Genomic DNA, 17,946 nt, shown 5'->3' on the forward strand with positions numbered 1-17,946 from the left:
CAGTTAAGAAGGGGGTACAGTTATCATGCTTTGCCCCTTAAATCTGTAGAGGCCTGTTATATAGAGCAACCTGTGCCATGTTAACCCTGGCTCTGTGGATACAGGAGGAGCTCTGGAGCAAACCATCCCTGCTGCTTCTTTAGTTTTTGAAGACCTAGTCAATGAGGAAGAGGGTCAGTGGTAAATTGAAGGAGGTGGTGGAGGCAGGGCCTTTAGGGATGAACTGAAAGTGCATTTAATCCTATTTTTAGTATGTGGGTTGGCAGAAATGAGGGGTTAAGCCTCAAGTAAAGAGCTCTGTTGTCCGTCTTCATTTATAGAACTAGAGTTACAATGTGCAACCATCCATTTGTAACACCATAGTTATTGTTAGTGCTATGTTGGAAGCTGAGCCAATGCAAATGTTCTCCTTCCACTCATGATGGGACTGCTTTCAACCATTCCAATAAGACCAAACATGTATTGTATAGAGTGTAAAATCTATCCCTCAAATCTGTTGGCCCATATTGTTGTGTTTCTGAGCTACACATCCCCAACTGGCACGACACCCTTGAATACTATTGTTTGTGTCTGAGTTGGAGCAACAATGCCTGCCTGTCTGCCAAATGTGCAAACACAATATCGCAAACCATTACAATGCACAACAAACAATGTTTTTTTTGTTTGAGTGGTACATAGGGTCAGTTGATAGCGTTCCCAACAGGCCGTACCATTAGCGGCCATGTTAGTGACTTGTAGTGATCACGACTAAAGCCAATGAAATAGCATTACATTGTCCTTATACAAAAACACTGTAGTGTTAGGTTATAAAAGCACATACTCGTGGCTGATTTACGCTCTCTTCTAGACAGGCGTCTGACATGTTCTGAAGGTCGAATTGGCCCTTCGGAGGTGATGTGGCTGAGGCATTTATGTCACTCTCTGAATTAGAGCTGTTTGAACATGCCACCCACCTCAGTGGAGATAGGCCAGATGGAATGAGGTATGAGGGGGTTGAAAAAAAGAGAGTGCCACAAATTTCTCCTTGAAGCTTCGATCTTCCCACAACACATTCTGGCAAGCTACAAGGGAGACAAGTAAGAGCTATAGCCTTTAGGGTTGTGACAGTTTCGGATTTTAAATATCAGAAAAGTGGTGCAACTCGACACACGGGGATTGATTACTCTATTGTACCAAGACTTATTAGAGATGTAGTGCCTGCCTCGCACACTGTGACTGAATGAATATGACACCGATAGACAATTCAAAATCTGTTTTTGCAGAAAGATCACAACAGACGAAAAGAGTAAATGAATAATAAATCTTGGTATGACATATGACAAAAAGGACTCCCCCACAATTGTACAAATGCCAAGACTACACTAAAACACACAATGACAGTCAGATACAGGTATGAAGAGTTTGCATCAAGAGTGCTGAAAGATGGCTTCAACCATAAGTATGAGAAGAGCCCGGATGTAGACTGTTGTGTGTTTGCCTATAAACACGTCTGTGGAGGTGGCGGGTGTCAGGGATTCGTAATAGGGGGCAGTTATGTGTTTTTACCCCTCATGGGGAATCAAGAAAAAGGAGATGGTTGTTAATTAACTCCGTAGTCTGGAGGGAAGATGTGTTGGAGGCGTTGAGATGTAAAATGTAATTAAAAAAAGGAAATGTATCCTGTATGGTTTGTGTGTGTGTGTGTGTGTGTGTGTGTGTGTGTGTGTGTGTGTGTGTGTGTGTGTGCAAATTTACCCTCAGTGTAAGATGGAGGGTGTTGTAGCGTGTGGTTGTTTTTTGAAAGTCGTTAATTTCTTATTTGTTTGTTTGTTTTGTCATATTGTAATGTGTACCAAATATTTTGTTATGTACATAAATGTACGAGACAATTACGCATTATAAGCCCCCAAAAGATTATTGTATTAATTGCATAGTTCACAGGCGTTTGAATATGAGATGTATTATGTTTCAGTCACACTGGGATGGTTTGACGGGGAGACTGTCATTCAACAAGACCAGTGGTCTGCGCACAGACTTCGACTTGGACATCGTCAGTCTAAAGGAGGAGGGGCTTGAAAAGGTACATTTTGTCTTTGTTTTCAATGCATTGTTTGCCGAGATGTAAGAAAATCACACGCACTGTAAATCATAAAAAATAATTTAATGGATTATTGATCTCACAAATACGCTTCAGATTTTCCTCTCGGTGTGAAACAGATAATGCAAGTTTGACAGTATCATTTACCTCCTAACAAGGAAGCAAATTGGCTGTTTCAACATAAGCATAAGTTAGTGGATCATAAAGCAAATTGGATTAGGGTACACATTAGGGTGTTAATTGCAGCCTCTCTTAATGATAATTTGAGGTGATGCCCAAAATGCTGTTTGCTGGTAATGAACTGTGTAAACATGTTTTACAAAAAAGAAAGAAGAAAAAAAGGAACTAAAAGGTTGGTAATGTAGAACTTATTGTATTATACTGGAAGGCTAAGTGCCCTCTGGACTATTACAGCTTTTCTCTACAAGAGGGCTTTCATACATTATGAATACATCAAATAGGGATAAGTCCTATTATGACTTCCTCAAGTACTCCCTAAAGGCTCAACACTATATAATAGCGGGGGCTTTTCTGCTTGTAACCCTTCTGTTCAAGAATAGAGCTTGTAACACTGCTGCTTTGAAAGGATTCTTCTCTTATTCACTGGCATCATGTCCTGCGTGTGGTCAATTAAGTTGAAGCATAGTCATCTTGTAAAAGTATTTGATGCCACAATAGCATCTTCTCATTGTGTCTCTGACAAATCCCATGCTCAAGCATGTTAGCGTTGATCCAACAGCGTGCTGCGGATTGCTGGATTTTCTTTTTCTTCCTCTTGTAGTGTATATCCGTGGAATCGGCTTTAACTGTTTGAGCCTGTTAAGAGGTGGACTTTTCTCAACTAATCCATTGTAATTGAATATTAGCACAAGTTTGAGCTTGTGCTTGGATTATGAACAGGTTCTCAGAGTGCCACTTTCCCTCAGTGCCAGCATGCATCGTGAGGACGACATAAACGTAATGCTCTCAATGTTGTTGCACTAGTAAATAACTTTTGAATCAAGTCTTTTGCTTATCATGTGTAATGAATTGAGCTAATTGTAATTGGGTACAATTAGAAAATAATCTTTGCAAAGCGGAAGCATTCACAGATATTTTTAAATCTCTCTCCTGGAGTCCTCTTTGGTTGTGTGACAAGCTGTAACTAATGTGCTTTTGAAATATGAGCATATGCCTCTCTCTGGATTAGGTAGGGAGGACATTAACAGACTTTTTTTATTGCTTTTTTGTGAGAGGCTGTATGTCTTTAAATGGATCCACCTCAAGCACAAACCCCAGTGAATATTAAAAGCTGTGTCTGTAGTAATATAGAAAGCGGAGGAGGGATAGGAGGAGGGTTTGGTGGAGGGCTCGACTTGCAAACAGAGATTGTTACCGACAGCCACAGGACTATTTGTGCTAATGATATGTTCCAGAGTGTCTCTACAATATGCAGAGCTTTTTGCCTGAGGGCTTCTCGCATGTATAAATCCTTTTATTTGTTCAAATCTCTTGGCTTATCTCTCTGAGTCTGCAGAGCAAAATTACATTTAGTGTGATCCAACCAGCAGCCCCATGCTGTACCTTCATTCAAAATAACTGTAACCTTGTATGTTAATAATATTTATTTTTTCATGCAGGTTAAACCACGTCAAAAAAAAATCTCAACATGTAATGAATCATTATCATTGATATAATATTACTTGTGTACTTCAAAATCAATTAATGTAAAAAAGATGCATGGCTTAGTTTAAAGATGTGAGGAGGAGATTTAGTACGTTTGCATTTTATGAAAATTGTTTTTAATTTAATTACAATCTGCAGTGTTTTATTCTTTTACAAAAATACATGTTAAGTCCATCATTTTAACATCAAATTATTCAGGTTTTTTTTTTATTTGCCAGTCATGTTTAATTTATTTCAAGACATACACATAACTAACCCTTGCTTTCCAAAACACCTTGGCCTGATGGGATAAAAGGTGACTCAGCCAATCACCTAATGCTACCCGAGATGTGTTCAACCTGGCACTAATGTGGGAGACTTGTTGGCGGTGGAGTGTGCTGGGGTCACAGTCCACCAACAGACACAGAACACTTAGCTACACGGTTTTCCTCTTCCGCAGGTGGGGAAGTGGAGTGTGTCGGGTGGTCTCAACATCACAGAACTGCCGAAGCGAAAAGGGATGAACATCACCGATTCCCTAGCTAACCGCTCCCTCGTCATCACCACCATCCTGGTAGGTCACCTGTGTATCCTGCCGTGAAAGATATATTACCCTTCACGTCTTCTCTGTTTTCCTTTCAGGTAATACTGCTGGAATTCAAGCTTTACAACAAGCTCTTATATTCAGCTCTTTCCGAGCATCGGCCATGTTATATTCTACGCTATTCTAAGTGCACTGCATCATTTCGAAGAAGTGCGCTCAGTCTACATGTCTTTTCTCCAGTTAAGGACACATACAATATTTGCTTCATCAAGCACATAGCATAACAGCACAACATAGCACACAGATTTCACATTAGGATACTGTATTATAACTGAACGTTCACACGTCTGCCAAACAGAGATTGTCCAATCATAGTTCAACCACCATAACTAGGCACAGCGGTCCTGTCAAGCGTTGGATTCCCCCCCCACATATTGAAGCTGTGCGCACAGGCCTGTAGTAGGAGCGATACTCACTGAGCATTCAGGAGTTAGGATGGTAGTTTTTGTTTTTAGTCTTTCAAAACTAAAGTTTGCAAGAGAAAAAGTGTAAGGAATGTTTTAAAAGTGTGTTTCACTGCTGCAACCGTTACCAGGCCTGGCTAGCTAGCTTACGTATTTCTAGCTACAGTTAATAAAAGGCCAGAGACGGTTGTCATTTCAGCTGAACGCCGGTTAGAAATGAGAAGCCTGCTTTAGTCTAAAATCAAGGGGAGAGAAGAATTTAAAATGTTGAATCTGCGGCCATCATTATAAACTGCTTAAGTATGCCGTGTGAGGACAGGAAGCTTTGACAGCTTTAGCCACAGTAGTTTCTATTATCAGTGATTCAGATGAGATGTTATAGTCACATCATGAGCATGTTAAATGAAAAAAGGAGACGTGCAATAATTACATTTGCAGATGCAGAGAACTAGGTGATCCCTCCCCCAACTTGACATTGCATTCATTTGTAGATCCCTAGTTGTGTGTACTTAACACTGTCACTGGCTGTTGGGGTCTTTGTGGAGCTATCAGAGAGGTGTTGACACAAATCCCCCTCCCCCCCTGCACCTTTTTAGGACAGCTATACAGGCTACAACGATAAACACTATCATTATGCCTATATTGGACCACAGGGCTGTAATTATGACAAGTGGGGCCAAGGCGGAACATAATTAATGCCTATCAGGTGCCATCTATGTTAATTTGTTCTCAAAGAGGAGAAATTGAACAAGGATTTAAGTGGTGTAATGTTAAACTACTGCACTAGGAAGTTCCAGTATTGGCTGGTGTTATGTTGTAGTATGAGAGAAACACATCTACATTTACACCACTTCTTAGTACCGCAGTTCAAGTGTTTCAGTTCCTTTTTTAAGTTTCCAAAAAAAAAGGATAATTTTTGCCTTAAAGTGCATGTGGGTATTTCTGACATGTTCCTCGATTTTCTATTTCGTTGGGAATCATTAGTTTAAGATGATAAAATTGCCTACTTTGAAATTGCTGAAGAGAGTTTAAACTTTAATATCAATCTCCCCTCTTAGTGTAATGACATTGCATCAAACTGATTCAAGTGATGCATGAACAAGACGTCTGACAGCTTTATAGTGATAACTTTGTCGAAGAGATTAAAGCGCCTAATGTGTTTTCCCCCTTACATTAATTGTTTGCACTCCATTGCCTATAATGTCTCTGCACAAGCCCGCCTCCCTCCTCGTTCTGTTATGCACGCCCATGCTGCGACTGTGAGGGTAAAACTGGTATAAACACTTTGATTTGAGTCCAAACCTTGGGGAATAGCAAGAATTGGAAGGCTAGAAACAGATGGTAATGACTTTTTCCCTTAACATGCAAACTTTTTGATCAAGTTAATTGGACGACTTGAGCAAAGTTTGTGGCTAAGCTCTTGCTCTCTAAATGCATTGTCATCAAATATTCATAACTTATTACTTATTTAAAAGGCCATCCAAATGGTGATGTCCAAGTGGCTTCGTATGTTTGATTGCAAACCATTAAAAGATGTGTATCATCATTGTAGGTTAATGTATGGAATACATTATGTCCAGCTTAATGTTAGTTTCACACTGTCCTTTGCAGGCAACTAACCTAAACAACCAGCACATGGTGTTATATTGTGTTGCCCCCCCCAACCTCATCACCTCTCCCATGAAAAACAAATCCTGAGGGAATAAAGACTGCTTATTTTCTCCTTTTTGACTATTATATATATTTTTAGTGCCACACAAGCTCCATTTAAAAAAAAAAAAAAACACAAAACAAGAAAACCAATTACGCTGTTTCTGAACTCAGTTGTAAAATGTAAATTTGGCTATTGGAGGCAATATATTGTATTATAGCTCTTGCAGAAATGGACCAACATGTTCTGAAATGCGTTTATGAGCTATTCTGTGTTAGTCATTGTCACTACAGGCATCAGTTCAGCTGCTCACCCTCGCAGATTGGTGTCAATTGAAGAAGGCAACATCGTGGGCATGTTCCATTTCACTGCGGCATTCTGTTCCTAATCAGGATTTTATAAGGCCCGAATTATGAGCAGCCAGGCACGATATTACAGGCCAGTAAAGAGTGTCAGCTACCTGACCGTAAAACAAACAGACCTGTGCACCAACTATATAGGTCAACACACAGCAGTGTGGGGGAGAGGTTGATTTACCTGATAGTATAAACCTTCCTTTTATGTGCATTACCCTCCCTATAGCAGGGCACTCAATTTACATTAGTTTCTTAAATTAACTCAGGTCTCCCTTCGTTAATACATCTATGTAAGTAAAACCTCAGCCGTCTTTCATATTTGAACGCTCCCTGTACCGCACACTGAAATTGAATCTGCTGTCACTGCCTGTTAAATGCAACAGCGACTCATCAGCTCAGATCACTTTGCTTCAATTAAGTGCATGTGCAGAAACAAATTGAAAAAGCTGACCTCACCATTGCTTTTCATTTGATCTTTTGGGTCTGTGCAGGAGGAGCCATACGTCATGCTTAAGAAGTCTGACAAGGCGCTGGTTGGGAACGACCGCTTCGAAGGATTCTGCATCGACTTGCTCAAGGAGCTCGCCAATGTCCTGGGCTTCACGTATGAGATCCGCCTGGTGCCTGATGGGAGATACGGCTCCCAGGATGAGAAGGGCCAGTGGAACGGCATGATCAGGGAACTGATAGAGCATGTAAGTTGTACTTCACATTTTTCCTTAAAGGAATAGTTTGGGAAACATGCTTATTTGCCAAGTAACAGATGAGTAGATCGACACCACTCTCATGTCTTTATGATTCATATGTAGTTAGAGCCAGCCGTCCGTTAGCTTAGCTTAGCAGTTGCCATGCAACTCCAAGAAACTTCTCCTTTTGACCAAGTATTTGTCCAGGATATGACTCTTTTGGTTAAACCCTCTTACCGTGTGCGGCCCGCCAGCGGGCCCAGCAGGTGTTTTATTGCACCTGTACATGTACATATTTGAATTCTGAAAAAAAAAAAAAGGTTTTTTTTGGAAAGCTTAGAATCTCATCTATTTTAATATGGAGATGAAAATCACAACAGCGGTACAATCAGCTCCTCAAACTAGCAAGTACACTCAAAATCAAAATCATAACTTTGAGCCCACTTACCTATAAAGCCTCATAAATATCCTCTTTTCAGCAATATTTTGAAAAAGACGCTCCTTAAGCATTGCCAGAGGTCCACACGTTCGTTTCCGGGAAAAAGATATCCACTGTGAACATCGTCACAACGATAAAAGTCCATGAACAGGTGTTGCAATCTGTGAAATCAGCTGATCGATTTTTACATTGTGTGATCATAAACAGTCATAACTTAATATCTCGTGCGCTCATCACGGTACAGACACGTCCTGGTTTTAGCGCGGGCTCTCAGCGTTAGATTGACACTTCATTTAGCCAATCGGAGCTTCGATGGGTTTTTTACAACCTTCATGAGCCAATGAGTGTCAACTTGATAAGAAAGTGCCCACCCACTAACAGTGAATATGGGTATATAATAGTTATTTATAAATAGAAAAAAAAAATATTTATTAATAAATATTATAATATGTACAGTACATGTACATATTACACAGTTGGTGTACGCCTGGTGTTACTCTTAGACAAACCTGTCTAATAAATTAAATTTTTATCCTTTTTATCTGAAGTTTGGTGGTGAACTTGATAACACTTGGTTCTATGTTTCTATTGTGTATTTCAGCTCGGGACTACCAGCTATACCCATCTTCAGACATCTTTTTCAACAACAAACTTCAGGCGGAGTGTATTTTCTTCAAATTCAGTATATTCAGACCACTATTACTCAGTGCCAGAAGCACTTGGAATTATTCTTCACTGTTCTGCAAGAACAATAAGAGAGTTATCTTTTGAATGGGACCAAAATCATGCAGCCGGTGCAAATGGTTGAAGAGCAGCTCTCAATTTACTTTGGGTATGTCGTTTGTAGGTATTTTCGGGTAAATTTGCCCACCTTCTAAGAGGTTTTAAACAAATGGAGGTATTGCGTTAATTATGAGCGTGTTACCTTTAGACAGAGCCAGTGTCACCGTTTGCAGACTTAATGCTAAGTCTAGCTAGCACGACTGCTGGCTTTGCCAAAATGTCAAACTATTCTTTTATTAGGTGCTGCATCTCAAAAATTATGCAGCTTCATACGTTGTAAAATGTTTTACATCATCATGCAAACTTACAATAGCATGCCATTGAACTGAATTGAAGGTTATGTCCTCTGTGTGGGCAGTGATATAGTTATGATTGAGTACAAGTCAGGAAGAGCCTGCAAAGCTGTCAGTTACATTTATGGCACAATTATGTCAAGGTTGCCTAAAAGTTACAAGTGTATTGATGCCATTCCGTGAGACAAGCCATTTCCTTCAGCTGGATAAGCCAGAAATCTAGTATGAGCATGTGATCCTGCATGTATTGTAAGGATGCAGGAGAACACACTGCAATCATCTTGCTGAGGCATAGTGGGCAATCGCAGCTGTCTGTGTCAAACTCAAAGCCTCAGCGGCCATGAAACAGCCTCACATCGAATTGATGTGGCAATTCTCTGCTGGCATTTCATAAGTGTCCCTGTCAGTGCTCTCTCTTTGTCCTCAGCCCCATCGGGTCAGCGCTGTACTCAGCTGAAAACTTGTAATAGCTTAAGTGGCATTTAGTGCAGGGAATCGTATGGCAGGAGTCAATGGCTTGGTGCTGAAAGGGTTGGGAAAGGTGTCTCCCACTGCAGCACTTTATTTCTCCATCCAAGCTTTTTGCTAGATCCATGTTAATAACAATAACCTTGAGGGGAACAAATGGATTACTAAAGACAGACAATGCTGGCACGAAATAGAGATGCATGACTCCATCATTAATCAGCACAAACGCTCTTTGTATTTGTCCATTCTTTCATTTAAAGGGAGAATGTGCAGGTGGTCAGAGTGTGTTCATCATCTTACATCCAAATGTTGTGGTGTTGTTGTTTGTGACTTATGGTTTACATGCGTTTTGTGAATATATATATATTATACTTAATTAAGCATTTGGTGATTCAGACCTCTGGACTGACTTATTATGAAAGAAAGCTGTGGAACACACACACACACACACACACACACACACACACACACACACACACACACACCAATTAGTAGCCCCATGTGCATGTGTTTTAGAGTTAGTTTTTAGAATGTAGATATTTTAGCTTATGTTTGTCCAGAGTCTATTGCCTTTGTAAATAGCAGCAGAAGTGGAGATTAGAATCTATACTGGTGGTTATTGCTTTTACTGCTCCTTATCGCATGACCAAGGGCGCATGACGTCTTCTTTGTGGATTTTTAGTGGGTTCTATTTTGTGGTCTAGTGCCTTCCTTACCCCTGTCGGTACGGATAAGCTGATCGTGATTCAACAGACCTGAAATATAAACTTTAACTCAAGCTCAAGAGATCTGACCCTGGAATAATATGAGATGCCAGTATGTCTACAGATTTCTTGGGAATAAACCTCAACTACCGCATCTCCTTCACTGAGCTAATAAAGTTTGGGCTGCAGTTCTTCCCAACTTTAACAAGAAATGCTATATGTACTGTAAAATGCTATTGCATCCATTGTGTGTACACCATATACAAAGAGATGGAGAGTAAATGGTCGTTGTCATAGTTGTTATCCGTTCAATTTGTATTCATAACTACTTTCTATTAACCTCTTAAAAAGCCATTGTAATACAGACGGATATGATTTATAACAATTTATTGGGGATCGGTGCCTTTACTTAAAAAAAGGGTAACAGAGTAAGATAAGGTAAGAAGCAGGGAAACAGTTGGTTTTAGCTGATAAAGGCTGAAACACAACACTCATGCATTCATGCTATCAGCTCTCAAGTGTATAAGTGTGCGCTTATAAATCATAGTTGCATTACAGAATTACACAAAACTGCTGACGGACATATTTTTAAGAGAACCAGACTCGAGTTTATGAGACTCAGTTGTAAGCTTTCATTCATCTCTGTAGCTCATCACGTTTTGTCACACAGAGAAGGTGATGTGACAGAAATAGAGTAAAGCTTCGTAAGTGTGCCTTTGCCTATATTTTCAGATGAATATGATGCAATTATGCGATTTACTCCCCATGTAACTGATGCTTCTGAATGAGAAACTGCAATGTTTTCAAGCACAACAATTTAGCATTTATGTAACAAACAGCCCTTATTTTCCTCTGTGTAGTCACAAAGCTCACTGCAGTGCCAAAGGGCATTGTTTGGAAGGTGTTAAATGATGCAACAGGCCTTGTTAAACTTGATTTAGTCACAATAGATGATCACTTTAATCACGCTGTGATGCAAATGTTAATAGCGTGCTTAGCACATCATTTGTTTCTGTCATGGCAATTGACATTATTTGCTTCGACAGACACACTGGAAGGTTGTAGCCAGCCCGCATCCTCTTTGTCTACACAGACACTGCAGTCAACTAGATTTAAGTCTGAATGAAAGGCTTCATGTGTATTCAGAAAACACACATATTTTGTGTCTAAGAATGTTCTTGGTTACTGAGCATGTGACTGCAATTGAATGGACAAGTGTGATTTTGATTGTGATCCGAGACAGCAGGATGACCTTTGGTGAGAGTCGTGACCCGTAGCTGCGAGGGCAGAAGTTAAACTGCCTCAACAGCAAACATGTCCGTCCCGCCTGTCAGAGCGCTCTGAAGTAAATCACAGCTCCAGTCCACCGCGCTCCGAATATGCTGCTTATGCAAAGCAACAATTTCATTATTACATTGCATATCCTCATCATTATCCCTTTGAATATTTTGACATTAGACTGCGTCATATACAAAGGCGTATCTGTTGTGCACAGCAACGTGTGGAAGAAGGCTGTGCATGCATTCCTCACCAAGGGTTTTGTAAATGCATGTTTAACTGAGGAATCAGACCTTCTTTATATTCCATCAGCATTCCTATAGCCACAATTGCTCTCCGTTATCTGTGGTGCCCATTGCATAGTTCGGCAAAGTGTGTTTCAGCAAATGCCCTACATTCCACTGAAGCAAAATGTGATATTGTATCTGTTCTAAATGTTCATAGGAAGAAGAAAAGGAGCAAAACAGAAGCCCTATATACAAGTGCGATAACATCCTCAAATAGGCAGTGTGAGCTGTAAAATGGATATACAGACTGTATAGCATAGCGTGTAAATGTTTGTTGAGGGATAAAAGGGCTCGGATGTAAGCAGTGTGTCATTACTGTATGTTTGGAGCGTGATCAAATGTCCTACTGTCCTATGCTGTTAATCATTTCACAAAAACAAAGAATAAGGAACAGCTCACTGTAATAATGCTCAGGTATGTTCAGTGTACAGTTAGTGGATTTGAAAGGCATGGATTGTGCCAGTTGTACCACGATGAATCCTCCAGGCTATCATCAGGTGATGAGGTCTGGAGGGAGAACACCACTAAGCCCACCATCTGCAAACCCAGATAACACCAAGCCATGTGGCACGCAGCAGGGCACTATCAGGTTATCTTGCTTGTGCCCAGTTTGTGTGCCTAAGCAGTAAGCAGAACAAGGACATGCGGCATGTATATTAGCCCACCGTAGGGATGTCTGGAATCACATGCTGGTTGATCTTCCGCCTGAGTGGCAGGTTGGTTCAAAGCTGCAGTTGGCAGGGGAAAACAGAGGGAGCAGTATGTGATGTACAAATTTGAATAGTTTAAGAGAGACAGCAGATGCACCGCAGGATGCATCGCTTTTCCCATCTTTTCGTCTCTTCAGAGGCCACCGTGTATTTAGCTACCATGGTGCTGACCACAGGAGTACATAATCCCTGGTGCCACACTCAAAGTGGAATTGTTTTCTTTCTGACCTTTTGTATAGCGTTACGTGGTTGTTATCACACAAATCTGAGGGAAGAGCTGTCTAAGCCACAGGGAAAGTTTAACTCAAGAAGAGAACAGCTTTAGGGACGAGAAGCTGAGTGTTTAAAACCAAAAAACAAATGAGATGTACATCAGTTCACAAGAAGTATGCAAGACAAGCTATGTCGTTTTATCTTATTAAGGTTGTGCGTGTTTCTGGAACCAGCTGCCATTAGGTTTAACACTTTTGCATACAGATCCAAAACAAACATGAGATCCTCTCTCGCTGCTCAGCATGTAGGTAGAATAGAAAGCCTCGTTTTGTGAGTGGTGTCAGTTTCTTGGATGAAAGAGATATCCGAGCGTGAACCAAGCAGCTGGTTTCATTAACCTCCTCTCCAGCCAGGGTGCTGGGGAGTTGTGGGGGCTGCCAATTTAAATGGTAACCTTCTGAATATGCAGTCATACGCATATAATAGTGACTGCAACTTATCCGTCATGCTCAGCCGTGTCCATTCCACAATGCTGTACGGTGTTTCATATCATTCTATCGACACTAGATCATTAATTTATGAATGGAACCGTATCTGATACATTGGAACGATGTCTCTACTTTCTCCGAAATGCTTCATCAAAGAGACATATTTCACATTTAAATACGTACATACGTTTCAAGGACAACGTCAATGGCCAATTTATTGTGTGTACCCAATTTTTTAATAAAGAAACCTCATACTACTGTTGAAACCTCCCAACAAATAATTCACAGTATCAATGATGTAACATGACGAACAGTCTACAGCCATACTAGCGGTCGTGTGAGACAGTTCTTAGGCATAGCCTTTTTTTGAGTTTTCATGCTAACATGCTCATAATGACAATTCTAACATGAAGTGTGTTCACCATCTTCTAGTTTTAGCGGGTTAGGATGTTAATATTTGCTAATTAGCACTAAAAGAACAGCTGAAGCTGATGGGAGTATCATTCATTTTACAGGTATTTGGTCGTAAAGCAAAGTTTTGGACTTTTATTTTGTTTTAATCTGATGGTAGTGCTAAATGAAAAGTTATGAAAGTTCATCCTGAGGGGGATATGAATGTTTGTACCACACCTCATGGTATTTTATTCAATAGCCATAGTAGTCATTTTACTCAAAGCCACACACGTGGTGCAAGAAGATAGAATTCAGGGGATCACCAAAGTCATTAGGATTCATATTATTGGGAACCATAAATATATTTACCAAATTTCATTGGAGAGATACAGCATTTCAGTCTGGAACAAAGTGATTTATCCTACTAGCTTGACCACAATTAACCACACTGTCAATATTAAAATAGTAAATCGGAGCTATTTTCTGTTTCTGTTTCTTTTCTTGATGCTACAGAGAGCCGACTTGGCAGTGGCTCCTCTCACCATCACCTACATACGTGAAAGGGTCATCGACTTCTCCAAGCCCTTCATGAATATGGGAATCAGCATCCTGTATCGGAAACCCAACACCACCAAGAACGGCTTTTTCTCCTTCCTGAACCCCATGACTCCCGACATCTGGGTCTACATCCTCTTGGCCTACCTAGGAGTTAGCTGTGTCCTTTTTGTCATTGCCAGGTAAGTCCACACGTTACATCCAGTCAGTCCTTCATGCACGTCTCACAATAGACATAGTCATTTAATGTTATCGAGTTTCGAGTACACCAGCCAGTTTCTCATACTATGCTAGCTGCTAGCTAGTAATCAAGGCAGTTATGTCTGCATGGGCTCTCGACAGCCCAGCAGGAAAAGGAGAATTAGAGGAAAAACTTCCCATTCAATGTGCAAATTCTTGTTTCCTGTGTGATGTCTTTGGAATCGGCGATGCAAATTCAAACGATCGTTTGAAAAGAAGAAATACTCGCTGAAGCAAAGAAGTTGATAACTTAATGATCATATTCAGCAGTACAAAGAGAAAAGGTATACACATCAGCGGATTCTATACAGTATATAGTTGATCATCATTATTTACATAAACATTATTGGCAATAATAAGATGTAAAATTATTATGGATGAAGATTATCTGTTTGATTGGCTGAAAAGTATCTTTTGGTCATGAATACGATGAATATCCTGTTAGTATCATTGTGAGTATTTCCTGCTGCTTTCCATGCAAAGTGGTGCTTTAGGAAGTTCTAGAGAAGCGGGCACTGAAAGGAGTTCTGGGACTTGAGAGCAAACAGCTGCACTCCTCTATCCTCATTTGTTGTTGTGAGACCAAACAAACGCTGGCTTCACATAAGAACAAAATCATCTTAAATTGTGGCATCAGATGGTATTTTGGAGGCCGGCCTAGATAGCTGAAAAGCTGCATTCCTAAAAGTGCATTGAGCATAAAACAGACATTGGTGAAATAAAAAGAGGGCTACTTCAGCACAAGTAGGTAATTTTAGATGCTGGACAGAGGTGTTGAGGCATTATGTTAGGCTGAAAACATTTGACTTTCAAAAGCTCTGCTGGACCATAACAATTATATTCTGAGGTGTAATTTCCACTGGACTCTTTTCAAAATCAAGAGGGTTTTTAGATTGGAGTAGGAGAATGTTCTCAACCCTTCAATTTATCAGAAACATTCAAACTCATCACATGAACAACAACAAAAAAGTACACTAATAATAAGAATATTACCAAACTACATGGTTCCAGCATTGTTCTACACCTCGTCCGTGTCAACTAGATCGGATGAGGTGAAGCTTCTTACTTGAAAAATCTTACTTTCATATTCTTTGATTCATTTCGTATATGTTTGTAACTCAACATGTGAAGTTCAGTTAAACTGTTAAATTGTGTTAAACAATAAAGATGGTGAGACAGCTTGTTCTTATTCACATGTACTATTCTTGCAGATTTTGTATTGGTTACCATAATCCCTAAATGTATGAAAAAAAGTCCAGTTCATGGGTAGTTTTAAAATGCACAGAAAGCCTTTGTCTAATGTCCATGTCTCTTTACTTCCACATATTATGTCACCATGGTTTTCAAATTAACACTTTACAACAATTCAGTAAAACTAAATGAGGAGAACCAACAGCTGTCCAATGCCTTTCTGATGTACGCAAACGTTTAAAATAATTTGAAATTAAAACACTAACGAGTATATTTTCATTTGAATGCACAAGAAATTAAACGTAAGGCATGCCAACACTGAGCAAACGTTCCTTCTTAGTGTCCATCAGCTCAGATGTCTTATTGCTGCACTAAGAGGAGAAATACTTGAATGGTGGCTGGAAAGACTGTTTCATGATTAACCATCAGTCCTGTTCAGTGTCTGATTAAAATAGACTGCTGACATATTAGAAAATATGTCTGCAGCATGAAATTAGATTGAAGTGTATCTATCTCTCACAATATACATTTCAGTCAATTTAATCTTTCTGGAGAATTCTACGGTCCCTCAGAACTGAGAACGTGCACTTGAGGATTCACCATTGTGGGCTCCAGTGTTGTGGACCATTTTAGAAACTTATCTGTTTTTTTTAAGAAAAGGCTTTCTTTCTATCATTAGCACTTTGTACTATATCTCATCAAAGTAACAGATATGCCACATTTCGTGGGAGATACTATCGGGAGTTTAAGGGATCCAATTGTACTCGGCAGAGCAACCAGAATAAAGAGCCGGAAAAAGATTTCTCACATTATATAAATGCATTTTAAAATGGGGAAAGTAGTGACATTTAGCATGTCTTATCTCAGAATCAGCTTCTGAAAATGGCTTCTGCAATAAAAAGGTGTGCCGCATTTTCAGCATGTGTCAAACTAAATGGCAGAGATGTGGAAAGATGCATGCTTCATGGTTTTGTGTGACTTTAGCTCTTCATGCCTTGCATTCTGAAAAATTAGATTTCTGTGCCTCTTTGATCACCTTTAAGAACGATCTGGCATTTTATAATAGTTCTAAAACCAGTGAAACTAGACAACGTTTTTCTGTGAACAATAGATCAGAAGATTGTTTAATTTGAAAGCTGTTGCTGATATTGATGAACCCTCAGAAAATGATTACCCACTTCCCCTTAGAGCATTTTAATGCATTTCAGCACATTGTTTTGGTGTTTCGTGGCCCACAGCTTTAATGTTCAGGGTTCACTTTCACTGCTCTCATCAATTGTGTTTCCAGCAGCAGCAGGCAGCTGTTTTCAGTGAAAAAGCTTCGATAAAGCAACTGTAGGCTGAGTGGTACCAGCACTATTCAGCAGACAAACTAAATTAGCGAATAACTGGTAAACAAAGTGGAGCACGTAGCAGCTAAAGAGCCATATATTATATGTAAGATATTGAACGTTGGCCGTTGTCAGGTGGCCACAAACACGACTCCGTATTAATGCTAGCGTTGCTCTGTATCTGCTCGATATGCAAATAGGCAACTGTTTGCCAGAATAACTTTATATAGTTTGATTTGGTTATGATTTGGTTAAAACAACAGAGAGACTTCAGCTCATTCCCAGAAACATTCAAAAGAAAATTGGGGATGCAGCCTTTTGCAATTATGCACCAAAGCTATGGAACACTTTACCTGCAGACATTAGGGAGGCAAGCTTGCTCAATATCTTCAAAAGTAAGCTAAAAACATATCTCTTTACTTTAGCCTTTTAAAAGTGATATTTTATATCTCTTTACTTTAGCCTTTTAATGGTGATATTTTATATTTCTTTATCTTAGCCTTTTAATAGTGATATTTTATATCTCTTTACTTTAGCCTTTTAATAGTGATATTTTATATCTCTTTACTTTAGCATTTTAATAGTAATAATTCACCATTAAAAGGCTAAGATAAAGATCTTAGCCTTTTAATGGTGAATTATTACTGGTTTAACATTGAATGTGTAAAGGTACTGCGCAGATAGGGAAACTAGGCACAATACTCCAATGTTATTTTATACTATTTTATTTCTGCTATTTTAGACTATTTTAATTCTTGCTATTTTAATTCTGCTATTTGTATCTGCTATTTTATACTATTTTAATTCTGCTATTTGTATCTGCTATTTTATACTATTTTAATTCTGCTATTTTTATAATGGTACTTCAGACTAATTTACATCAACACTGTGCTTATTGTACTGTAAATGCTCTTACTGTGTCTAATCTTGTACTAATTGTTATGTGTTTGCTGTGAAGCACTTTGGGCTGCAATTCTTGTATGAAAGGTGCTATACAAATAAAGCTTATTATCATTATTATTATTATGTTTACAACTTGTTATGCTGCAGCCAAGCGGCAACAAAAACGAGTTAACGCTGCTTTTGCTGCTGCTTTTGCTGCTGCTTTGTAGAGCTGCTGCTCTACAACAGTCATCGATACTGTAGTGTTG

At 39.5% G+C, this 17,946-nt stretch overlaps 1 protein-coding gene across 1 annotated transcript in view; it reads left to right on the top strand.

The window, feature by feature from the left end:
• Window positions 1-17,946, top strand: part of grik3 (glutamate ionotropic receptor kainate type subunit 3) — an 85,638-nt gene that overhangs the window by 54,500 nt on the left and 13,192 nt on the right. Inside the window, exons 8-11 of the mRNA XM_029451229.1 lie at window positions 1,952-2,059; window positions 4,182-4,295; window positions 7,228-7,431; window positions 13,992-14,215. Of these exons, the coding sequence (XP_029307089.1) occupies window positions 1,952-2,059; window positions 4,182-4,295; window positions 7,228-7,431; window positions 13,992-14,215 (650 nt within the window). The remainder of the gene's footprint in view (window positions 1-1,951; window positions 2,060-4,181; window positions 4,296-7,227; window positions 7,432-13,991; window positions 14,216-17,946) is intronic.

The sequence above is a fragment of the Cottoperca gobio genome, chromosome 16, assembly GCF_900634415.1.
Source record: "Cottoperca gobio chromosome 16, fCotGob3.1, whole genome shotgun sequence".
NCBI lineage: Eukaryota > Metazoa > Chordata > Actinopteri > Perciformes > Bovichtidae > Cottoperca > Cottoperca gobio.